The sequence below is a fragment of the Motacilla alba genome, chromosome 4, assembly GCF_015832195.1.
Source record: "Motacilla alba alba isolate MOTALB_02 chromosome 4, Motacilla_alba_V1.0_pri, whole genome shotgun sequence".
NCBI lineage: Eukaryota > Metazoa > Chordata > Aves > Passeriformes > Motacillidae > Motacilla > Motacilla alba.
Window position 1 is genome coordinate 70,525,350 of NC_052019.1, and position 26,362 is coordinate 70,551,711.

The window sequence follows — 26,362 nt, forward strand, 5'->3', positions numbered from 1 at the left end:
AAATTCAGGCTTAAAAGCTGCAAAGTGGCTCTGCGTGTGTGCCCCTGCTGGCAGCTGCAGCTGTACCTGTATTTAGTTGTACTGAGGCAAAGAGGTGGCTATAGAGATACACCTATAGCTGCAGCCTAAACCCAGTCAGGCCACGCAGCTGCATGTTTCAACACCCAAACAATTTTCAGTATTTTGCCTTGATCGTAATCACAGTGTTCTGGTTTTTCCATCGGTGTAAGAGTGTGGTAAAAAGAATGCAGATCAGAGCTGGAGAGTTTCAGACACGCTGGTGGGTAAGGAGGTGGTGAGATGGGAATTGGAGGGAAAGAGGATCACCTCTAATCCTGGCAGCCAGTGGCAAAGAGAGAAGGAATAGGTACAAAAGGAAGACAGTGAAGGAAAAGGAAGACAGCGTGAACCAATAAGAAAAGGGAAATTAATTCCATCTTGCTTTATATTTTCAAGATACTGGCTTTGTTTTTTCCACAGTTCTGCTTTTACTTCAAAAATTACTTTGGTGTATACACAGATCTGAACCAACAGGTCAAGTACTCTTTGTATTTGCCCACGTGGAAGAGGCTTTCTAGGCTAAACCTTGCAAGAATTCACTCATTGAGGCGCCAGATCTGAGAGTGGCTCTATCCCGGAAACACTCAACGAACCAACACTGTACAAAGCACCAGGTAACAAAAAGCTACTTTTTGTAACAGAATGTTTCCCTGTGTAACAAGGAGGAGAAAGAGGATGCACCAGCCACGGCGGGGGAGAACAAACCAAAACAAAGAAAAATTGCATAAGGCACGGAGGTAAAAAGATATGCAACCATATCTGCTCCGTACCTCCTTCGGGGGGCAGGAGAGATGGACCATTCTTCTTGCTCAAAATACAAGTACACAGCTTCAGCTAGGGGATAGTCCAGCTGCTCCCGGCACTGTGTGTGCCTCCAGCCCAGGACAGCTGGAGCAGCTTTGCCCTCTGCTGGTCCCGGGAGGGCTCTCAGCCCAGCCCAGGCAGGAGCCTTCCTGTCCCATGGACACCTCTCCTGGGGCTGTCACCCTCGCCCCCGTCAGAGCCGGGATTGGACACAGCACAGGACTTGAGGAGTTGTCAGCTTAGTCAGGGTAGTAACACCAAAGAGGGAATGAAAAGTCTGGGAAAAGAGTTAAAGAAACCCCAAAAATGAAATATGATAGAGCTGAAGTCCCTGCTCCAGCCCAGAATGGTAAAAGGGGTAGTCAATGGCCCTAATTAAATCACAGCACACTAGAAGGCGTTTCCCATCAGACTCCTCACCGCATTCCAAGCGCCTTCTTTCATCCAAATCACCAGAATTCCACACTGCAAGGAAACATTTGGAAACAGCATTCCTGGCAGCCAACTGCCTCCAAGGGGGGCACAAGGCCAGGGCAAAGAGACCCCAGGTAGCCCCTCTGCCCACAGAGACACCACTCACTCCCAAGTGCCAGAGCTGGTTTGTCCCTTCCCTTCACCCCTCTCCACTTGTTTTGCCTCTTGAGGAGTTTGTTTGGTTCCACTCAAAATGCCACGAGGCGAGAAAAGCACAGCAGTGTTTGTCCAGCACAAACCCAGTCACCTTGGCAACGCCAGCAAAGCTTTCCCAGCTTCTCCTGCCCCGTTTTGTCCCGGTTTTTGCCGGCACTGGTGTGACTCGGGTGACAGCTACGAGTGCCAACTATGCCGTCAGCACCATCCCAGCAAAGGCAGGGATGAATGCAAGAGCTGGCCTGGCTCTGCTGGAAACGAAGGGACACTTGTGCACTGCCAAGGCCCTGGGAGCTGGCAGCTTCCTAACACCATCCACAGCAGAGGCGTCCCTCGTAGGTAAGGTAACTGCATTACTTACTGCCTCACTCAGGCAATCTCAAAGTCACCCAAGCATAGCTGATCTAATTATTTTTCCAGCACTGTGCAGCATTATTGCCATGATTTAATCCTGCCCGGGATCATTAGACACCGTGGTACCGTTAGGAAAGCAATTATGACGCTGACCCATGTTTGCAGGGACCTGGGCAGGCAAGTGCCTTTGTCATCTATCAGAAGGTAATTTTCTAATGTGATTTAGAGCCTCTCTAGAAGAAGATAATGTACTTACCTGCTGCCTTTCAAGGATGCCTTGAAGTCTGACTTCAACTAGGGTACAGCGAATATCTTAGGGGGAAAATCCTCCCAGAACACAAGTATTAGCTGTGTAAAATAAACCAGGCAGAACAGGTTTGCTCCAGGATGAGGACAGTCAAACAAACATTAACCAAAAGTTGAAAATCAAGTGTAAAAAGGCTTCTCCACATTGTAGGGACAGTGGGGTAGCAGCATCATGTGTGAGTGGGATCCTGTGCTGAGTGGGGGCCACTGGCTACTGAAAAACAGCAGGTCCAGTCATCCTGCATTATCAGGCGTGTGCTCCACTAAAAGCAGTCCTGCTGCTGCCACGCACAGCCTGCAACTCGTGGAAGAGAGGTAAAAATATGAGTGCTAAAAATAATTTCAGATTCAGCCCCGTGCTGGGTCACAAAGAGCAGAATCAATGCTGGGTTCTGCTCCAGGCAGATGGATGGCAATGTAATGATGTTTTTTCAAAACACTCAGTCCGGGGAGACAGAAAAATCAGCAACAACAAAGGAGCACTCCAAGGTTAACCATTCCTACAGTTTTACAGTGCTGTCCTGAATTTCTAAATAAAATTTATTTATTGGGGGAAAAGAAAGGAAAATGTCAGTGTGGGAAGCTCCCAGAGGTCAAACAGAAGTTGCTTTAGGGATGCAATTTTTGGGCTGGGAGGACGGGGAAAGACAGCAGCAGCAATTAATTGTCATTTGTACTTAAAGAAAAGATACACAAACCATTGTGGCCCACTTGAGAATCCAAGCTTCTTTTGTAAAAACATCTAGGCCATCCTCTCCACTCCTGACTTCTGAATCAAGTGGCAAAAATTCTGTTATCAACTCCTTGAGGAAGTATTAAACACCAACTGGCCTTCCCTGCTGGAGCAGATTGCTGCACTAGTTTGGAAAAGAAGAAAAAGAAAATTGATGTTCAAGTGTAAGGAATTAACCTGCATAAATATGGAAAGAAACAGAAGGGACACTTCTACGTGCTAAGTTAGGAATTATTAATAAACGAGCAAAACTCCCAAACTCATGCCTTTGCAGTTCTGTTCCACTCTCCACCAAACATAAAAAGTCTGAATCATTTATGACCTAAATTATTTATAACACAGATATATTTTTGACTTAAATGAATTTCAGCAGCAAAATCCCGAGCATTTTACCAAGGGTATAGGCTGTGGGGTTTATTTTTTGCCTTCACATCACAAAGGGAAAAAAGAAAAAAAAACCCTCCTGTCTCTCAGGCTGGATGCCTAGAAGACATCCATTGATCAATTCTCTTCACAGCTGGGTATGAAAACTCCTCTCTGCCCTGTTACACAACTTCTCACGTACCCAGGAACAGAGGAGTTCAAGGTCTGCTAATAATAAATTCAAAATGCTGCATTGGGCTAAACAGGAATACTGCAGAAGTGCCTGGCACACAGGTTAGCTCCTGCTCTTCCCCTGCAGCCCTCTGGGAGGAATCCTCCACGCACCATTTCCAAGAACCATCAGCAAGCTCTTCCCCTCCAGGGCCAAAGCTGGTCCCTTATCCTGCACTTCTCCCCTCTGTACTCCTGCTGTCTTCAGTCTGACCACTGCTGTTCTCTCTCCATTCAATCCTGCCCCACCAGCAGATTCACTGAAACAGAAGCGAAACCTTGTGGAGAATCCCAATTTCACGTTTAATTTTCCTTTTTTTCCAGATTGCTGGTCCTCTATGAAATACCTTAAAGCCATGAAAATCACCATCCTAACTTGTGAATGATACAACTTGAACACTTATCTGCAAGTGAGTAATGAGATGGAGATGTACCAAACATACTCTTATGTCTTCCTCTGAAGATTCTTCTAAAAAATAAGAAAGTCTGAATTCAGTTCAGTGTGTATTTATACAAGTAAATTTCCTTCCAAACTCCTCAATGGCAGATTTCCTGCCAGCCCTACCCACTTGAAAATAACAGATTATTGTCCTCTATTTTGAAACAGCTTGGTGGACTAAAAAGAGGGCTAGAGAGGTTTATATAGCATTTACCACTTTTATTATTTAGTCTCATAAAAAGCAAATGGAAGAATTAGAGATACACAACTGAAATTCTCAAGCATTTTATTTTTATAACCTAGTGTAGAAAACATACAAAAAACCAAAACAAAAACAAAAAACCAAACAAACAAAAAAAAAAAGAAAATCCCAACAAAGTGGAAGTGAACTAAAGGAAGATCTCATAATACACATGTTCCAAATAGCTTTACCTAAGGGCTCAGAAGCAGTAAACATTCAGCCTATTAGAAATGGGATTCAGAACCAATGTTCACGCTTGCAGTCTGCAGAGTTACGGATCCAAGGGCCCGGGTTGGGTTGCTGTAAGCAGCAGTGGTTGTGAGGGCTGCTGTGGGATGTTTTGTCTGGAATACCTACAGTTCACTTCCCAGCTCACATCAGCCCCGGTTAGTCGTCAGTGAAGCGAATGTGTTTGCTTGTCTGTTGAGTCTTCTCCAGTCGCATCCTTTCAGCTTTGGCAATCAACTGCAAGCAGCAAAAATGATGTGGGAAATCAGAGAAAAACCACATTGTTAGGATTTGACTTTTTGATCATGGATATATTCTATCCCTCCTTCCTCCCAACATGGATGAAGACATGGAAACTGCAATTTCAAAATCCTCAAATACAGCCTCATATATAAAGTAAAAAAAAAAAGAATGCTGTATGAATATTGTGGATTTTTAAACAGGAAAAACCCCACATATATCCCCAGCACACCACAGAGACTCCAGACAAAGCCACTGAAGAAAAACCATAGAAGCACAGAAACCACAAGAAACACACACAAAATAAAAAACCTCATAAACCCCACACATGAACAAATACACAAACTCACTGAAAACACACACATGCCACAAAAAACCCCAAACCCAGGCAAAACCATTCACGCTGAAACCACAAACTCGCATAAGAACACGCACAGCAACCACAAAACCCCCAAAAGCCACACAAGAACAGGAAGAAACCACAAACTCCTGTAACACCACAAGAATGCACACAACAAAAACACACACAAACCACAAAACCCACAAATCAACACAAGAACACACACACAAAGGCTCCCGGAGAAGCACCACAAACCAGCACAACACCACAACCCGAGGGCACATAAAAACCCCACAGAACTGAACACACCCAAAGGCACATCAAGAACCCAGAACTCTCCCTCTCTCAAAAAAAAAAAAACCCACCAGGCTCTCTAAAAATATCAGAAAAACCCCAAATGCACTAAGAAACACCAAAACCAACTCCTGAAAAAACGCAATCTGCCCAAAAAAAATACCCAAATGAAAAAAATTATCAGAACTCTTCCAAGCCTCTCAAAACAACTCCAAAGCCCCAGGACATGAAGAGAACTAAAAGTACATATAAAATCCCCAAACCCCAACAGTCAAAAAGGCATGTACAGAAGCCACAAAACCCACCACAATATACACACAAAAACACACACACAGGAACCACAACCCAGCACAAGAAACCACACAAAAACACACTCACAGAACACAAAAATACCATAAAAAATTAAAAAACCCAAAAATTACTATCCCCTCAAAAAAACAACAACAACAACAAAAAAAAAAAAACCCACAAAACCAAAACAACAACAAAAAACCCAAAGAAAAGCCCACAGCAACTTTTCTGCTGGGGACTACTCAACCATACTAGCTGGTGTTATGGGGTCACTTGCACCCCAGGCAATCCAGTGTGCCAGATTTGAACGAGTTCACATATAAATCAAATTATTCATTACTTCTGCATGTGACTGAGTCCTGCACACAGCATGGAGGTGCAGGTTGTGCTGCTGCACTCCCTGTGGCAGGCAAGATTTGAGGCTTTCCCAGCCAGTTTCTAGCAATAAAACTGACCTCAAGATGGCTAACTTTTATTCTCTGGTGGTTAAAAAAAAACAAAAACCATTTAAAACAGTTCAACCCTAAGAGCAGGCAGAGTACAGTGGTTTACTCCTTCAGGATGGGATGGAGAATGACAAATACAGGAAGGGAAGCTTTAAAATATGAGCTGCCCAGTTCATATTTCTGTTAGAGCTTTGGCAAGAGGCCTCTAGGATTTCCATTTCTAGCTCATCAATTCACAATCAGCACCTGTGAATGCAAGCAGGGATCTGGCCATTCCACAGACACCACGGAGAGGTGCTCTGGGGTGGCAGCTGTCCCTTGGCCCCACAGACACGGAGCTGCCCAGCCTCGCAAGGACACAGCCCCCCCCCGAGCATCATCAGGAGAGCGTCCCACCGTCCTCCTTTTGCGCTGCAAATTATTCCTCCTTTCCCAAATACTCCATTCTCACTCCCTGGCCAAATGCCTTTCACTTGTACCACCCCTCCCACCCTCCTAAACTTGCTCCCTGCCCCGGTGGAAGGGATCCAAGGCGCAAAGGAGGCCCAGCAGCAGCTCCCCAGGAGATGAGGATCCAAGGGGAAGCTGGCAGGCACTCGCCCCTTGGCTTTGGCGACGGGAGACTCCGATGGGTCTGGAGTTGAAGGCTACAGACTGATGGATTGCTTTAGGTCTGAATAAAGTGGCACTGCCCGAAAAAGCAGCTCCGGCTGGAAGTATTCCATCTGTATCAGTAAATCACGGAGGTGGTTTCATCAGGCACTTAAACAGACAATAGGGAAGATGGATGTGGAAGGGGCAGCAGGGAGGTGACAATCTACCAGGCCTGGGGGAAAGACAAGGGACACCTTTTTCATTCCAAAGGATGGCCAAGCCTTTTCTGAGGGGTCTTGGGATATCCTATCTCTTTTGGACATCTGGTTTGTTATAGGAACTGTGCCAGAGGAACTGAAATTTCTACCACTGGCTTTGGTTTTGGGCACTGCACCAGCTATGTGCTGCAGTGATCCTTAAGAATTATCCTGAGGAGAGCCGAGGAGGCCTGGACTTTTTAGAAAACATGGAAAAGAGGAATCTCAGACTGCCTCAACTGTCCGTGCATTTCAACACTGATTCAAAGCAAATGTAAGATGCCTTAATTCCAAGCATAATGCAGCTAACAGGCAAAAAGTTCCACTTCAAAATGATGTGAGGGATTACAAAGGTTATTAAAAGAACAGACCTTGAGAAAAAAAGCCAAGAAAAGCCACACTAATGGCACATTTTACTGAGTAGGTTAAATTATGAATTATTATATTACTTTTTTCCACCTCTGAGACCTTCAAAAGGATTCACCTCGGAAGTACTAAGGAAAAATTTTCAAATGGGAAATTTTTTTTTATTACCAGTCAGTATTTCAGGAATACAGCCTGTAAAAAAGCGAGGAAGGGGTTAAGACTTTTTGACTGCAACATTCTTGTCTTGATGTTTTGCTCAACAGCGTTAGCATTTAAATCGAATTCCCTGGCTTTGAAGTTCACACCTCCCTGTGTGTGGCAAGGTGATGGGCAGGGGGAAGGAGCGGGAGTTTGCATCCTTGTGCTGCCAATTGTTAGGCAGAACCGAGACAGTTTGTATTTGCAAGCCTAGATGAGGTACATTACTGCCCAATTTACACCAGCTTGGTCAACAAATACCGAGCTTCAAAAAGTGAAGAAGAGAAACTTGAGAGCAAGGGCTCCTACAGTCAAAATTAAAGTCAAAGGTCTCACCGGCACCTTGGGTTTGAAAAAGTAAAAGTACATTAAAAAAAAAATCCTGGCAGCAATCAGAAAAATGTTCTAAAGCTGTGGTTTTCGAATTCCAAATTCCCTTTCTGCTTATATTAAAGAAAAATGGCTCGAATCAATGCCACTTTTAGGCTTTCAAGAAAATTAGAGATTTGGGCAAATTCTTTATGAACATCTTTGTTTAAAAAAACCTCTACTCATTCGTCTGCAGGATCTCTGAAAGAACACTCACACAAACAGGATAGGACATGCAAAATATGCCTCGTACAAGATAAGGTTTTGACCTGTACGACTGCTGCTCCTTTAGGTCAATGAAATATTTATTTTCCATTTTATGTGGGACAGTATTTTTTCCCTGGCCTCCAGGAAACAAAGAGTCTCCAAAGTCAACAACAAATAATTAAGGTCAGATGATTCTGGAGTTTTGCAAGCCACAGCAAAAAAAAAAAAAAAAAAAAAAAAAATCAGGCTAAAGCCAACTCAGAAACCTTATCTGGATTGTGTGTGAAGCAAACCTGGCAATAAAACGTCTGTGAAATACTCTCTGGCTCCTCTCTGTCAAGTCAGGGATCTGACTGGCTTAACCAAGGAACCCTTCATGCCCTGAAGGAGCCGCTGGGGCTGCAGTAGAGGCTGCAGCCTGCAAGTGCACTGCAACACTCCCCCGAGGCTGCAGCCCGACAGGCACAGCCAGGAGCAGGCTGCCATGTCCCGGTTTGGAACTGGAAGCTGTGCAGCCACGGATGCTGGCAGCAGCACCCAGGTTTGGGCTGGGGCAGAGCAGGGGCTCCTGACCGCTCTGGGAACACACGGTACTGTCACAGCACGAATAAAACTGTGTAAATTGTGAGGGAAAGGAGATTCGCTCTCAAAATTATTATTTGCTGGATCATACTAGAGATTTAAGAGTGTAGCAGCAGACTTGATTTCACTAGAGCACATCAAGGCTACTTAACTTATTAATGAGCTCATCCAGACAGGGTTTCAAAAGAAATCCAGCTTACAAATTAAGTTCAGGCCTTTAGTCATGGACTTAACTTTCTTCCAGTTGTCCCTGGAATGACAAGCCTCGCACTTGTCAGCTGCAGCAGGACAGCCACCCTCTGTACTCTGCGGCTGGAAAACCCTGCTGGCAGGTCAGCAGGAAGTGATTTAACAGAATGAAACACACGGAGTATCAAACCACGTGGAGCGATGCGGAAACAGTGTCGTGTTTCCAGCCCTGGCTGTAGAGGAAATAGCTGAGATTTGCAGGCTACCTTCTCAGTACCCCGCTTCTTCTCCCGAGGCTGGTTCAGCTTAGCTTGTCTGTCCACCAAAATCTTCTGCCAGTAACGTTGTTCATGGTCACCTTGGGGGAAAATTGACATGGAGGAATGTCAATAAACATAGCCACGAGAGTGCGTCCACCTCTTACACTCACTAAAATATATCTTAGGCAAACCCAACAAGTATTTCCCAAGTAATCTAAAATTCCCTGTCCACAGAAGCCATACAGAATTGCTCTCTACCTGTCACCAGCAAAAGGAGCTGAGTTTTAGCTGAAGTTTCACCACAGCACACATAGGCCCCTTTGATTTACTGATGTACTCAACCTTGTGACACATTTTAAACAGGTACCAAACAGAAGACAAAAAATTAAAAGTAATTACTGTAAAAACAATCGAGACTGTTTTGTTTCATCAAAACCATTGCCTGGGGACTTTATGAGCTGTCAGGAATATTTGAACATGGACAGCAACACAAAAGCAAATAATTCTGCAGCTTTTCTCAGCAGCTACTTTGCAGGGAAGCAGCAGTTTGCCATCGTTCCTTCTGGTTTGTGATGTAATTATCACGATGGGAATTCTGTGATACCATTTTGCACGGTCTCAGGGTTCATCTTCAGCCACGGGGAAGTTTCTGAATGATCTCAGAAAAGATTCCTGCAAAAGTTAACATCTCAACGTGATCACAGATGCTTACCATCTTGCCAGATGCCAAGCTGAAGATCTTAAAGTCAAATCCTGAAGACTAAAATACTACTGGGAAATCTTTAGTCCCTGCTGTAGAGAGCATTAAAGATCCTTTCCTTTTCATCTCTCACCTTCTGCCACCAAGGAAAACAAAAATCCTTACTGTGAGTCCTTTGTGCATTCCTGGAAAGCTTTTCCATTCTCATTTCAATGAGCCAGTTAGAAAAAAAATAAATCTTAAAACCATGAATGGGATGCTCCTACAATGTAGTACTTACTCCTAATCTCCTACTACACCCTGATGTAAGGACACAAAACCAGAGACAAACAAACAGACACTGAGCAGGCAGCTGTAGAACACAAAATTTGAGGTTATTTCTGGATCTCTGAAACACAGAGCACACAGGAGACAAATCGTCTCCAAATGACATTAGCAGCACTCACTGAGTCTCAAACTTCAATTAACTTTGATATGATCATGAAGGTTAATGCTTCCATCAAAGCTTCTCCTCCTGCAATCCTTAACTGCCACCTACATCCCTGCACCCACCAGCCTGGGTCCTCAACCAGGGTTTAGGCAAGTATGGGCTAAAATATTTAAATATAGTCATTTAAATATGAGGCAGTCTTATACTGACTGTTTAAGCTGGTTTTTTTGGGGGGCTTTTTTCCCCATATTTACATTTTTTTGGTGCATCTTTCAACGACAGGAGTTTTATGAACAGACCAAGTTTGACAGACTTCCTCTTCTTTCTATCCCTCAATCCCACAGAGAGGCTTCTCCACACTTGGCAAGCTAATCCAGTCTAACGCAAGATACAAATTTAGAACAGCACAGTCATTTCAAAAAGATACAACACACATTAAAATGAAGTTGAAAAGTAGAGCCCTTCTTATTCTGGCCTAAATTATTCAACTTCCTGAAAAATAAAGATCAATTAGTAGGTAAGTGCTAAAACCCACTGTAAGTGTATCTGTGCTCTTAGATCCTTGCCATGTCATTTCACACATACGCTCAGTATTTTCAAGAAAGCCTTCCTCTAAAATTCTTTTGCATTATCAGAATGTTCTATTCATAAAGCTGCAACGTGAGTGAATTAGGTTCTATAGCCCTTTGCCACTGAAAGTGAGGCAAATCCATCTAAAAAGAAGAAAATTAGGTTTGAAATAGCAAGCAAAAGTCATAGTTTTGCTCTTAATGGTGGCACAAAATCACTTCTCAATTTATCAATTTCACAGTAACTGCAAAATGAGAAGACTCCCAGAAAAAAAAAACAAAAAACAAAGAACTAAACATGCAATCTTTTTCTCCTGAGATATCTAAATATATCCATAAATTCATCAGCAATGATCACTTTTACAGTAATTACAGCTTCTCCCAAACTTCCATGAAGAAAACAAGTCTTACCAGTGAGAACTTCGAATTTCCAGTTGTTTTTGATCTGTATTTCTTTGTAGGATTTCATGACAGTCTGTGCATCCTCAGGAGTCTTGAAACGGACGTGGCACTCGTTGTCCCCCTCCAGCATGTCAACATAAGCCACCTCAGCCAGCACTGCCAGAGCATCCTGTCAGAGCATGAGACAACACACACCATAAATCAGCCTTCAAAAAGAACTTAAAAAGAGTGACTTTTGACCATTCCATTTGGAGGTCGTTAACATTTTCAAGAAGGTCATGAAGTAGGAGGCAGTAACTGAACTTTGTCATTTCATCGATCAATCCCCTTGTCAAAGAGTTTTGAATTAACATTTTTTTCCTGAGAAGGTTATAACTGAATTCTGATTTATGAGCCTGCAACATCTCCCCATCTATCTCTCATCCTGCCCTCCCATTAACAATTGAAAGCGGTCATTCCTGGAAACGTTATGGTATCAATTTACTAATGGAGCATCACCCCTTTATTGCAGCACTCTGTCGGATTTTTTTCAAAAGTAAAAACCGTGCACGGTAACGTCGATGGACCTCGGCCTAACAGAAAAATATCAAACTTGATTCTACACGTTCAGGTACAAAAGCAAGCTCGTGCGTGGCAGATGATTTGAGAAAGGAGCAGCAGAAAAACAACTCTATCTTCATCAAGTGACCTCTGCCTGAAAATTTTCACTGACAGCTGAAGGGAGAAGAGTCACAAATGCTCTTGCAGATGAAGTACTTCACTTGTAATTCCTGCTGTTAGGGAAATTAAGTAGGACCACACATTCCTAGTCAATTTTGTTCACAGCAGGCAGCTCAAGTAAGATGCTTCTATTCAGGAATCACACACTGCTTTTAACCCTCCACTACCAAGGGCAGCCTTAAAACAAAACAAAAATTAAGCGACAACACTGTTAAGATCATTTGAGAGCCAGCAAAAGCTACTTTCCAGCTTTATTCTGTTATCCCAAACTCACCATTTCATGGAAAACTAAAACAAACCAAGGAGCTGACAAAAGTTAGTAGCTCTGAGGAGCACCTTAAGGGCAAAAGAGGGAAGCAGAGAAGTGTAAAATTAAAACATCAGAATAATATTTGAACCACACTGCAAAGACCTGCCCAAGTTGTGTGGCAAGCATCATTGCTTCCATGCAACGAGAAATGCAGCTCAGTTCTGGAAGTCAGAGGGAGAAAAGGCCTGAAGCACTGCTTAGTGGCAGTTTGCTGCAGCGAAGCCAGGTCTGGTTGCACTTCTGCCTTCCACAAAGTTATGCGACTAGTGTGGCCAAAAACAAAAACAAAAACAAAAAAAAACCCCAAAAACAAAAACAAAAACAAAACAAAAAAAAAAGGGAAAGAAATATCAAAAGAATTTAAGTTTTCTGCTTTTAAAATACGAAGCTTTCCTGTTGCCCACAGCGTTTCAGGATGTGACACAACCTTAACCCAGTGAGGTATATCCCGCAGCCCCAGAGGCCCTCACAGGTGACAGGAACAACTTGTGCCACATTGTCTCTGTGTCTCCAGCACCCAGCTGCCTTCAGACAGACGGAGGAAGATCAGGCTGCTGAAGCTGAAACCCCACCACCACTGAGATGAGGGTTTTCAGTGATGTTGCTTAGGTTCTATGCACACACCAAGCCTCACACAACTTGCAAGCAGCCGGTGACTCGATATTCCCTCTCTAGGTAGTTAAATGTTTGATAAAGTCTCAGAAATCGAGTTTTAAACCATTCTCTCACTGTCCTGAGCCGGCTGGGTATGTGTGCGCACCAAGCTGAGTTGAAGATGTTCAAATTCTCTGCAGCTGTTACTCATCCTAAGGTGCAATTTGGGAAAGAAAATGTGCTGTGTAACATTAATGGAAAATTCAGGATCTTGAAAAAAGCTGTTATTTCCTTTGGAAAATTCTTAATATTTCCATTTTAAAAAGATGAAGCTTAAAATTGCTATTTTCCTTTAAAAGATTGTGTGTAACTTTTGGTTTGTGTCATCCACACAAAAGTGAAGGTATCTAACCACTTTTTAAATCAAGAAAAACGAGCACTGGCATTAGGAAAAAACAGACTGAATCAACAAGTTCCACTGCTGTCACTCTCCCTGCAATGGAGTTTTTGTCATTGTAAAGTTCTTTCTGAATTAAAGAAAATTGGTTTCTCATGCAGAGAGCATTTTCCTGCCCCCAAATTCCCGTTAATGATAAAAACACCATAAACTTTTACAGGTCCCCCCACACAGGTATACTTTTATAGCTCCCTTGTCAGGATGACTGGCACAGTGACAAACGCAGAACACTGAAGAAGTCTCCAGCTCCTTTTTTTTAAACTGGAAAGCACCAGAGCATTGCTTATTCTCCCCAATATTTTCAAGATAAACTTGACATTGCTGCAAGCACACTAAAGGCTTGGTTTTACTTTGAAACATCCTCCTTTACCTTGTTTGGTCACTGAAAAATCTGCCATTAACAGAGAATAAGAAATTTTTACTCGGCTGCTGGCCAAATAGATGAAAAAAAGCAAAAAAAAAAAAAAAATCAGTGAGACTGGGTGAAATGGCACTCCATATTCAAACATTTGGGGGGCAGGGTAAGAGGAAAGGCTAACAGCTACCCTGAGGTTACAAAGGCATTACCTTGATCTGCTTCCTGCCCGGCAGGGGCTCGGTGCTAATGATCTTCACAATTACTCCGCTGACAAACTGAGGCCCCATTGTGTTGGCCTTGGCGGGAGGGGCACAATCTTCACTGGTGGCTGGTCAAGTTAAAAACAGGGTGGGGGGGAAAATGGAAAAAAAGGTTTTACATTTATTAGGTTGGAAAAATTAAGACATTATGAAAGCACAGAAGTAACAATGTAAACACCTATCAACTACGGTTGCTGCAGTCTGAGGTTTATTAAAAGAAGGATCAAGATTGTCCAAAGGTTCAAGCCAATTTTAGTAAAAAAAACAGCTTCAAGAAAAGGCCTTTGAGAAATTTTAACAGTCCATAGGGTCCTTCCCAAAAAGACATTTTATATTGTACCAGTAGTAACCCCGCAGTTACGGAGTGATTAAAAACATGCAGAGGGCCACTGGAACATCAGCACTGAGGTTAGTGAAGAGACACACAAGAGTATTCAGAGAAAATAAAATAAAGAAGAATTTTAAACCAGAAATAAAAGTAGAAATTTAACTACCAAGATATAATTTTGAAGCTCCTCTTATCCCTAGAGCTGATAAAGTCCAATTCCAAGATGGGTTTTTTTTATTTATCTCTCTGAGGCCTAATAATGACAATTACCTAAATATATCTGTAAGCCTGGCAAGTGCTATATGCTGACATATGCTGAAATCACTTCAGTATTTACTTACATAACTCCTTAGTACCTAATCCACCAAAATACAGGGAGGGGGTTACTTTTACTATCTGACATTTTGAGAAAGCAGCAGCATTTTACAAAACAAAACCCTGTGACAGCGTTTCTCCAAGACCAGGGCCTTGCACCACTTCTGTTTGCACACAAGAAACACTGAGAAAACAAGACAAAACCCAGGATTACTTTTGTCATTTTCAGATTTCTGCACACCGGATTCCGTCTCCATCTCTCCCACGGGCTCAGGTTTGATTTGAGACATGGTTTTCTTTAAGGAGGCCATACTGGCTTTCTGCAGAGCCAAATATTCTTGCTTCAAATCCATCCATTCGGTCCTGAAAGCAGCAACACAGGCACAGGATGTCAGTTGCAAACAACAAACTGATGTTTAGAGATTTAAACTCGGTGAACAGTGCACACCATTCTGCCACTGGAGATCTCCCTGCACTTCGGTCAAATCCAACTTTGTCCCTAGCTCAATTTCCCGTGACTTGGCTTCAGAGAGTTCCAACAACATCAACCTAGCATTCCAACAGAGTGGCTTTCGAATTTGCTTTAAATATTCAGACAGCACAGAGAAGAGTTGGGTGAACTGCGTTTTCCAGTGGAACTACACAGAGCACAGGCACCAAATTCAGAGTTAATTCAGAGACAGTGAACTCTCAATTCAGTGAATTAGTTCAGTGAACCCGCTCCCGTGTCACTACATTAGGAATCAGTCATTCATTTTCTAGAAAAAAAATCATTGCTGGAAAATCAGCAACTGGTTAAACTCACCGAAAACCTACCGAGATAAGGACATTCCTCCCTATTCAAATGCATTTTGGTTAAAAAATACCCCCCCGTGGAAGCAATTTATATATTTACATACATTTAACATGGAGATGTTTCTGCAAACAGCGAGAGCTTTGCTCCACGGCAACACAATGCCCGCAGTGCCACTGTGAGAACGACTCATTGTTACCCTAATCTGTGCTATCAAACAAGCTGATAGAGGATTTTTAAAGAGGAGGATATCTTGTGGTAATGGTTTTAGCTGTTAACAGTGACAACTGTATACTTCAAAAAAGCATCCAGACTCGCCCAGGATCATACATTCTCGGCCAGAGCAAAGGCATTAAAATAACAAAAGAGCCACGTAATGATTCTAGGAGATAAAAAGGCAACACCGTCCCACAGCAAGGTTTGGTATAAATACGAGCTCAAGGAGGAACTTTGTGACTTGCCCAGTCAAGGAAGAGGAGATCCTGCAGAATGAGTCAGGCAAGTATTTGCAATGCTTATTCTCTTTAAACATCTCACATCCTACCCTTTTGCTCCGACTGAATAACTTTTAACCAAAACTCTTGTGGTTTGTTGCAGTTTCCCCAGGATGCAGCAGAGGACACGCTGCGGCGACAACATTTGTTTTATTTTTTCGTGGACCCCTTTTACTTTAACATGGAGGTGCTTTCTGTGGTTTAGAAAAAGTAAGTGCTTCCATGTTTTAGTAGAGGTGAATCCTGATCGCAATCCTGAAACTTCATCTGGGATTATATATGTTTTGGTTTTTTTTGGGGCCTGCACTTCAGTTGAAGATATTTGGACCCTGAGGATTTTTTGGACCGGGAAAAAGAAGTTTAGCTGAGAGCAGATCTTTTTCTAAGTGGCTAAGCTTCATATGAAGCGACTTTTGACTTTAAAGGTCTCCCTTTGCTTTAACATGGAGGTACCTGCTGCCTAAAAAAGTAAGTGCTTCCATGTTTCAGCGGCGGTGGATCCTAATGCTCGAAGGCTTCTGGCAGGGAATGTGCAAGGATGTTTATGATTACTGCGGTTTTGTTTTATTTTCATGTATTTTTCCCCTGAAGGACCCCCACAACTTAAATGTGGATGTGCTTGCTTTGGTTCTCAACAGTAAGTGCTTCCATGTTTTAGTGGTGGTGAATCCTTTTACCTTCAACACCTTCCTCTGGAAATGTATCAAATAATAATAAAAATAATTGTTTCTATAAAAAGCATAAGGCGGCAAGGACCCCCTCTACTTTAACATGGAGGTACTTGCTGGATGCCTAAAAAGTAAGTGCTTCCATGTTTTAGTTGTGGTGACTCCTAAAAGCCCAACACTTTGAGTTATAAAGTGTGCAAAACTTTACACATAAAGCAATGAAGTATCTTCAACCTCCTTCCTACAGGCTAATACTGTTGCTAATATGCAACTCTGTTGTATAAAAATTGGAATTGCACTTTAGCAATGGTGATGGACTGTCAGACATACCAAGACTTCAGGAATAAATAATTTTAAAACTTTTAGATATGGTGAATTTAAATTGCAATAAAAATTCAATAAACTATAGAAACCACGTGGCTTGGATTTTCTTAAAAGTGACAAAACACTGCATACTACAGGAAAACATGAACATTCAAACATGTGAAACATTAAAAAGTTGGTACCACAACACAGCAATATTTACAATATCCCCGAGATATACTTAAAACCTAAGAGGCCCAGCATGGAGCGAGATTAAAACCCACGGTTTTTTTTCTTAGTTACAGTAGGTGTGACCGCTGGAAATATTGAGGGATTTTGTTCTCATAAGCCAGCCAACCGTTTCCCTAGTACTATTGAGGAAAAATAAATTTATTCAGTGTCATCAGAAAAAAACCGAGTCAATGTCACCTACTTGGAGAGTACCCTGAGGGGAATGACTTCTTCCTCCATTTTGTGTCTCTCTTTGTGTTTTTTCTTGTGCTTCCTTTTAGATTTGGAAAGGGATGTGTCTTTTTTGTCTTTGTCTTCTTCTGCAGAAACTTCTGTATTAAAACAGTTAAAATGAAAACATTTGCTCAAGCACGGAGAGTTAAACGATATTGCAATAAAGTCACATTCAATATCTGCTGGTTAGTCCTTTACATTAACTGCTTCTGGTCTATTTAACTGACTACCCAAGTTTACTCTGCTTCTCACACTAAATCTCATTTCACTGCAGCTTTTCTTATCTCTTGCAACAAACGGATCATTACCTTTCCCTTTTGTATTTTAATTTATTTATCTAGGTTCCCGTGCTGTCTGCCCTTGCCCCCCTGTCTGTTTAACCCGTACTTTACTTCACTCAAGTTCTATTGATGTGAACTTCTTTGAACCACTTTTGGCTTCTGATTAGATTTCCCTCCCTGCTTTTGTGTTGCAAGTTCTTCCTCATCCCCCGTGCAGCTCCTCTCCTTGGAGCGACTCCTGACAAGGTGTGATTTTAACTGCAGGGAACACTAATATGCCCAAGCTGATGTACTGCTTCCACTCTGTCCATCCCATCACTCCTCATCCATTAGGGATATCTGTCATTCCACTTCATTCATGCATAGAAATCATGATAATTAAAAAGGCAAGTTCTTACCATTGGAATCCTTTGGAACTTCTGTTGCTTCTTCTTTTACTGTTTCAACTTCCTCTTTTTCAGCAGTTTTCTTGACTTTGGGAGCTGATGTCTCACCATCCCCTGAGGTGGCTCTTTTTCTCTTTCCTGGCCTGCTTTCCCAGGTTACCTCTGAGCTCTCTGTTCTGTCCCATTTCCTCTTCTCCCTTTTGGAGGGCTGCTTGGGAGTCTCAGTTGCCTCCATCTCAGAACACTCTGACGGAGTCCTGTGTCTCTTGGACTTGGGTGCTGGCTCTGTTGTACTGTTAGTGTTTGATTCCTTTGGCTCTGCAGCTGCCTGTGCATTGCTCTCTTTCTTGATTTTGGATTTCTTCTTTTTCTTCTTCTTCTTCTCTTCTGGGTTAAAAACACAACATTTAAAACTGCCCATGATTAAACACTAGATTAGATTTTTCCTCCAGAAATGAGGAAAAATGATTTAGTGATGAAGTTGTAACATAAATCTGGGATATGGGTTTGTAAATTACAGTAGATTTTTCATACTTCAGCCCACGCTGGCCAAACACAGCAAGGTGAATTGTTTTTATGAAAAGCTTTTAAGACACATGAAAATAAACTGCAGTAACACAGCAGGTGAGAATTCTCTCTTCAGAAGCTGTGGCACAAAACTGATCCAAGAAACTAAATAACACTTCCTTGATCCCAATAACTTAGTACCACTTACCTACTACAGTGTTGTCACTTGAATTCAGTGTAGGAACTGGTTTATTCTTTACTGTTTTGGGGAAAATCCCAGGTTTCCGTGGTGCTTCTTCGGGTGGATTATTCAGAAACTAAACAAGGAAAGATTCTTTAAAGAATCTGCATCCAAGTTCAAATCAAGAATCCTTATCACACTTCAATATATAAATATTTACAAATCACATTTCAACGCAGAAAATTAGGTGTGACAATGCTCGCTTGATGAAATTTAAACATAATCTTTTTGTTGTTCACAGAGATCTTTCTGTAAAAGTGGCCAACCAAATTACTTACAAATAAAAAAGCCATTATATTTCTAAGTTTTCAGGTTATTAATAAAATTAAATCTTTAAAGAATTGTGGCACTGACTGGAGGTCTGGGAGCAGGAAAGAGGAGCTAACTTCTGTTACGTGAAGCTTTTAAATGGTGATATTTTGGGAATTTCTCCAGGATTCAGTGGGTGACCCAGTAAAGAGCCCAGCATTCATATCACAATGTGTCACCAGGAACAATGTCAGCAGCAGAGGCAGCAGCACTCACCTCAATGGCTTTCTCTGCTTGTTCTTTAGTTTCAAATTCAACAAAAGCAAAGCCCTTTGGATCCCCAGTACTCCTATACCGGGGGATGCTGACGTAAACTACATTGCCACACTTCCCAAACACCCGCTCAATCCAACTGTGATTGACGTTTTTGGGAAGCAGCTCCTAAAGGAGAAGAAAAAAAAATGAAGTTTGATGTCAAAACGTTGAGAGGCAAAGTATCCAGGCAGCAAAAAGTGACCCGAACACTTTATTAATATAAATAACCCGAACAGATTATTAATATACCTATAATAAATACATTATGTATTTAATTTCGCTGCTCATCTTCTTCACATGACAGATACCAAAAGCTCACCCGCAGCTGGATATTGGCAACACAGAATCTCTTGGTAAATTTCAAACCTTGCAGTAAATACCAGACTGGCGTGTCCCAAACTACCCTCTGCAAAGCACAAGTTATTTGTTTTTAATTGGTGGTAATGCAGGAAGGCATCACAGAAAGAATTCCTGCAGGCCAGTATAGGGTCACTACTGATAAAATTTTGACCAGTAGCCAATATTTTCAAGTTTAGCAGTTACAGCTTGATCCATCAGATGAGCAGAACCTTTTAGGCAGCTTCTGGGATGACAAAATTGTCTGATTTTTACTTGTATAAAGTCCTTAATATAGCAACACATTTTAGCAGCTTGCAGACACCGTGTCTGAGTTCAGCATTCCCCCTCCCCAGCCACACAGAAATCGTGTCACACCAGTGTCTCACTAGACCCAAGGGAACACTTTAAATTCCCACTCTCAAATTCATGCCTAAACTACAACACAGTTGGCACTATTTCATTTTTTTCCCACAGGTTCCTGTACTAAAAGGTTCTCCTCGAAGGGAAACACTTAGCACATTCAGATTTTCTTTTTTTCATAAACTTTGCCATCCTCAGGAAAACATATTGTTACGGTTTGGCTTGAAGATGAAAAGCCAGTTACTTCAAGTTTTTTTCAAGTTTTAATAGTATAATAGTGAAGTCTGTGGTAAAGCATATTAAAAAAACCAGATAATTTCAGAGAAATATAAATTACCAACACCTGGACTACTTCTACTCTCCCCATTGCCACATACCAGTTTACAAAACATTTAGCCACACACTTAAGCTCTTCATGGACAAAGTCACTCAAAACTTACAAAAGCCAACCACCTTTCCCGGGCTTTTGTTAAGGAAGGAATTATCAGAGCAGATCAGTTCCTCCTTATCTGGATGGACTGGTATTCTGGCCATGATTATTGTGTATCTTTACCAGAGAAAACTCAGTGCTGTCTGGAAAATACTGACTCAGCTGCTACCAGCTACGGGTACACAGCAAAAAATATTTGTACCTGTCATAAAAAGCAAATGGAGACAAAGCAAATTCCACAGTGGCTTCAAATCTAGTAAATAAAATTCTCCAGGGTTTAAATAAGCAAAAGCTCAACCGTCAGATTTGCTTCCAATCTACCACTTAGGTGGCTTCACAATGTAACAGTTTTTTCACTCAGACAGGGCTGAAATACCAGGTGGAGATGCAGACTTATCCCGGCAGCACAAGCTATTTTCATTTAAATCAAGCAGTCATTCCAGTATCGAGGTAGCCACGGTTCAGTGTGCCATTAGGAGGATAGTTAAAATTTTTCAGGTATAGTCTGCCTTGAAGAGAATGGTGTTTGTGTGTACAAAACCAGAGGCACTCAGAGCAACAGATCTTATAAACAGATAACGCTGTTTAAAGTACCCTGATAAACTGGGGAATGCAGCTAGATCCTGTCTCATGAAGCTAATTTAGTTGTTATTAGAAAGCTGCGACTACATTAATGTAATTAGCAAATATTTCTTAATACCACTGGTGCTGCTGTAATGGCATTAAAAAAGCCCAGTGAACACAGCAGCACCTCAATGCAATGAAATTGCACCTTTGCAGCCTGGCAAGCAGCACTTGGCTCGGCATTTAAAACAATTTAAGCTGGCACAAGAAATCCCTGCACCAAACAAAGCCCTTTGTTGCCACTCTCAGCTCCAGCTCACCTGCCTGTGCTTCATTAATTTCTTTTCCCTTTGCTGGACAATCAGCAGCGGCCAAGGAAAATCCCGAAGCACAAATGGAGTTCCCACAGTTAGGAACCCACGGGCAGGGACACACACAGGGGCAGCCTTACCACATAGACAGTCCGACTGTCCACGTCCGTGGGGCACTCGCCCAGAGGCTGGCGTCTCCTGATCCTGGTTCCTTCCAAGTCCAGCTGAAAGCAGGGAGAAAAGCATTTCCCATCAGATTATTGCTGACTTCAGCAGCTCAGCAGAGCTTCATCAGCACCAGGGTGAGATGTTCAATACCTCTACAACAGATGAACTTTTAACTGCCCGAGCGATCAGCTTCCCGTCAGTAGTCAATTTTTTCATCTTGTTGAAAGAAACAAGAAGTGATATGTCAACATCTAGAGGGAAAAAAAAAAGTGTAATTATGAAATCAGGTGGTGTGCTCTCCTCCACTTGTTTTCTTGTGAAACCATCTGCAAGCTCTAAGTGCAGTATTTAACCAAGGATTCACACAAACATTTTACCGTCAAAATTTAAGTTTTAAGTCCATCTAAATTAAATTTTTTTCTATGCTAACCACTATCGAAGGAATTTTGGTTTTTCACCTCCCCACTGATAACTGTTGTCTGTGAAAAGAAAGGAAGAAAACCCCCTTTTCTGGTGCAGTTTTACAGCACAAAAAACAATTTGCATTGAGAATATGCCTCTTCTTCAAGTACTCATGGGTACTAAACACGGTGCTGCCAACACAGAGCCCCTGCTTGCACCTCACCTTCAAGCAGACATGATGCTAAAACCTGGACAGAAAGAGATGTAGCACTAGTCTTAATAAAAATTTAGATATGTCTAGTATCTCTAGAAAATGTAGGGTAATTCTTACTTACTTATTACTTTAGTAATTATTTAAGGGGGCAATTAGAAAAGCTCAAACAACCACGTGAGAAATTGTCTGAAGAGACTCACAGTAACCCAAGATGCAAATACACAATTTCTTATCAAACTTGCAGAGGGAAAATTAACAAAATCCCTAAGCTCAACAACGTATTCGAGTGACAGTGAAATTTCTGCATCTATCTACCCTGCAAAACAAGTGCAGTACCTCTGAGGGCAACATGACTCTTGTTTCATGGCTTGTTCTTCAAATTACATAAAAATGGAGAAGGAAAATCAGGTCTCCCAAGGAGTCATTTCTACCCTGGCAGATGTCTTTATGCTAGGGCTGACAGGACAGGAGGAGAGGTAGAGCAAATAAAATTTTTGAAATCTAGTCCTGGCTCTAGCTCCTGAGCTGCTGATTTCCAGCAGGCAACTCCTGCATTTCCCAGGAGAACACATGCACCTCAAAACAACCTGTCACTGGTGCCAGCAATACAGGGAAGGACAAAGTGACACTCGAGTGTTTGCCGAAATAAACTGAAAATAAACTTACACCCATCTCTGGACTTCTCTATTTGCTCTCGAAGAAATCTGTCTTTGTGGAGATTAACATCACCAAACCAGAAATCCACTTGCTTGGCTATGTCTGCCAGCACCTGTTTAACTCTTGACCTCTTCTTCTTCTCTCTTTCCTTCTTCTGCTCGGTGCTTTCTTCTTCCATGGCTTTGTCTCTCGCTGTTTCAGTCTCCATTCCGGTCATTCTGTCAAATGAGACGTAAATATAATTTTAAAAACACAAAAGGAGTTATTTCAAGGAGTAAATGTTCTTGTTTAATCTTCTGCCCTGTTACCAGAAAAGCAAGTTACTTGCTAAAAAGAGTCTATAACAACTAAAGCTGGAAAGCAGGCGATTTCCCTCCTCATAAACACGTTTTTCTAAGAACTGAAGAAAGATACATGATTTTTCCTCCACTGTCCCCAGCTCACAGTACAAACCATTGGAAAGATCACACAGAAACCCACGAGCACTGCACTGCTCAGAAGTTAATCTTGTGTTAACCTTGACCATGGCAGATCTGGTAACAGCAAGGGTGGTTGGTAAAAATTTGTCTTTATTGTGTCAAAAATGCAAACCACTCACTCCAGCAGCTACCAAGGGCAGTAAGTCAAGAAAGTGTCTCCAATGGCAAACCCAGGTGTGTCAGAACTCCAGAACATCCCGGAGAATAAACAGGATTTATCCTGGAGAATAAACACTAACTAGAACCAAGTGACTTGATACCCAGATTCATCTCGAAAAATATAAAACGGTTTTAAGGCACCAATTCATCTCTTGTTCAATCACACAGCAAAAAAAACGCAAAGCCGCCTGAAGCAGACAGCTTTTGGAAAATTAAATTAACACAAAAATTAAAGCCATTAATGTCGCAATCACCATATGAAAGACTCCCCAGCTCTCTGCCAGGCAGCAGAGTGGGGCAAGGAGAGCACAGCCATCAGAGAGGAAGCCCACCTCGACAACAGGATGGCAAAGTGGAAATGGTCCCCAAATTCTTGTGCAAATCAGGCTTCCTCAGCCGGAGATCAGCTTCTCCCCCGCTGGGAGCTGAGGACTCACGACAGTGAAAGGTCAGCAGTCACCTTGGAAAGATAAGCCAGGTAAAACTGCGCAGCAAGTTCAAGCTCTGCAGCCCTTCAGCGAGGTTTTCATATTAATAAGCAGCACGCTGCTCAGCTGAGGGCTGCACTGAGGTGCTTCCCAAATGTAAAAGGTCGTTTTGGGCTATCTGTCGTGGCTGAACAGCGTGAAGGCACCGCAGCAACACAGCAGCGTGGCCCACGGGCAGCACAGCTCTGTCTGAGGAAGCGTTTTGAGTCACTCAGCTCGGGGACTTCCCTCCCAGAAGAGGGGCTCTCATTCGAGCTGGAAGAAAAGCACTCCAGGCTTTCCTCTCACTTTGTCCCTCAGAAATGAAGCTTTGAGGAAATTGCTTTGCGCTTCAAGCTCCTCCCGGGCCAGAGCAAACATCAAGGATTAATAGGTACATTAAAATCCCAGTAATTAATTCAGCAATCTCCACGTGCCCGGGTGCGAGGCAGCCTGTATTTCTGACATGCCAACTCTCACACCACCAGCACTACTCTGATAAACAAATTAAAATCAGAGCAAAGCAAAAGCAGGGTCAAAACCTCCCACTGATAAAAGTCTCCTCAAAAGAAATAAAATCGCAGCGCCTCTGTGTGCCAGAGTGAAAGCAGAAAAGGAGGGACGGTTAAACAGGGGGAAGGAACTTCAGGAAAGCAAAGATAATGTATAATAAATAAATAAATAAATAAATAAATAAAACAGACCCACACTCATCTATAGAAGCATCTCTGGGCTCGACAAAAACTAAAGATTTCAGTGCTAACCCATACACAACCCCAGTTTCTGTTATTATCAACATCTGGAAACAAAATAAAATCCAACTGTGATACAAGGCCTGGAGGAAACAGGGCGCAGATATAAAATATACTTCGTTCTTTTCGGCACGGATGCAAATGTTTGTTTGCTTGGGGTATTTTAAAAATTAAAATGGAGCAAGAGTGGATGAGGGAGGAAAAAGAAGAATTCAGAATACTTTATGTACGATGAAAATGTTTTTGTAGAGTCAGGGGCAGCCCTAGGTATGTACTGCAGAATAAATGCAAGTGTGCAGCAAACCTGAAACTACTTAAAAAGACACATCCTGAAACAGCTTTCCACCAACACAGACACAGGCAGAGCTGCAGGCTGAAGTTCCTGCCCTGCCCTGAAACGTCTCTCTATGCAAAGTGAGGTAACAAAGGACAGGAGGTAACACACGGAGGCCAGCACAACTTTCTTAACATAAAACCAGAGAAAATTCTGCTTTTCCCCTCCCGTTTTACAGAATGAAACCAATGAATTATTTTAAGCTGCAGTTTTAAGGCATTCGGTGGATTTCACGAAACTGTGAGTGTTAAAGCTGTTCCCACACATACAGAGATCCCTGTGTGTTAGTTGTGCCCTTCCCTCTGTCACCTCAGGAGGCGCAAACTGGATTTATTTCTGTCCAAGACTGGACGTGGGACTTAGTGCCACGGTCTGGGTGACAAGGTGGGGATCGGTCAAAGGTTGGACTCGATCTCAGAGGTCGTTCCCAGCATCAGCGATTCCGTGGTTAGAATTAAAATATATTATTATATATACCAGACTCTGACTGGGTGGATTCACCTGTATGACACCAAAAGGACAGCCCAATTTCTTCACCTCACAGTATCTCACCCTCAAGAAACACAACTGAGTTTTAAGGCCTGAGAAGTTATTTCTGGTTTTTCCCTGTGGTGACAACTAGGTGATCAGGGAACTGAAAAAGCAGCAGAGCTGCTGGAGGGAAACAGAAGGAGTAAGTACATGGAAGCAGAGTGGAGGTGTTTACAAAAACCAAGCATTCTGCGGCCCTGGTAGCTCCTGCATTAGACAAAAAACACTGAAAATCTATGGGAGAACCTCACCTTTTTTACCCTTCAAGTGAGGGGCAGACTACAATGTGAGATATATTTTTCTAGCCCTGCCTTCTCCTGAGAAGCCTGAGCACCACATACTTACCGCTGCACAGGTACTGACCACTGCAGGTGCTGCTGCCGAAGCGATTTACAGATTTTACCGACAGAACACTTACAAAAACAAGCACAGACTAACTCTGAGGGGCCCAAAGCCCCCTCGGCACGAGTCCCTCGGCGCCAAGACGTGACACCACGCACAAGAGTCACCCGCGCATCACTCGCGGGCAGAGCCACCTCAGCGCCCCGGGGCAGCGAGGAGCCCTCAGGAAGGCGCCACACGGGTCGGGATCAGCGGGCACCGGGAGAGGAGGATGCCCGGGGGCGGGCAGAGGACGGCTCAGGGTTACCCTGCGATGACCTGAGGGGACCGGCGGCCGTGAGGGGAGCGCGCGGGGGCGGGGGGGGTGTGGGGGGGAGCTCTGCGCGCGAGCGGCGGGAAAGCCGCTGCGGGGCCGACAGCGCCCCCTGTCTGCGCCGCCATGGCTGCAACCGGCCAACCCACAGCCCCTCCCCGGCCGCTGACCTCCTGCTGCCGCCGCCGCCGCCGCTTCGGCTCCGCCCGGCCCCGTCCGCGGCTTCGGCTCTGCCTCCGTCCCCGCCGGTCCCGGCGCGCCGCGCCGCTCGCTCCTCGACTTTCCGAGGCAAAAAAAATAATAACCATTAAAAAAAAAAGCCCCGCGGCGGCGCCCGCGCGTGCGCGGCGGCGTCGGGGGCGCGCCGGGCTCT

The 26,362-nt window shown here is 43.1% G+C and overlaps 1 protein-coding gene across 3 annotated transcripts; it reads right to left on the reverse strand.

The window, feature by feature from the left end:
* Positions 1 to 4,124: 4,124 nt before the first annotated feature.
* On the reverse strand, positions 4,125 to 26,313 carry LARP7 (La ribonucleoprotein 7, transcriptional regulator). Of its 3 annotated transcripts, none has more exons than XM_038134994.1 (13): positions 26,160 to 26,313; positions 22,622 to 22,830; positions 21,490 to 21,590; positions 21,312 to 21,395; positions 19,129 to 19,293; positions 18,571 to 18,679; positions 17,868 to 18,239; positions 17,157 to 17,286; positions 14,680 to 14,828; positions 13,772 to 13,890; positions 11,133 to 11,292; positions 9,029 to 9,120; positions 4,125 to 4,626 (listed from the first exon to the last, which is right to left on the reverse strand). In XM_038134994.1, exons 2-13 carry the CDS (start codon positions 22,827 to 22,829, stop codon positions 4,549 to 4,551), a joined length of 1,767 nt encoding a protein of 588 aa, XP_037990922.1. In that variant the 5' UTR covers position 22,830; positions 26,160 to 26,313; the 3' UTR covers positions 4,125 to 4,548. The 3 variants fall into 3 exon arrangements, with proteins under 3 accessions (XP_037990922.1, XP_037990920.1, XP_037990921.1); XM_038134992.1 differs by having other exon boundaries at positions 17,868 to 18,242; positions 26,160 to 26,312; XM_038134993.1 differs by lacking the exon at positions 26,160 to 26,313 and adding an exon at positions 23,583 to 23,743 and having other exon boundaries at positions 17,868 to 18,242.
* Positions 26,314 to 26,362: the final 49 nt, after the last annotated feature.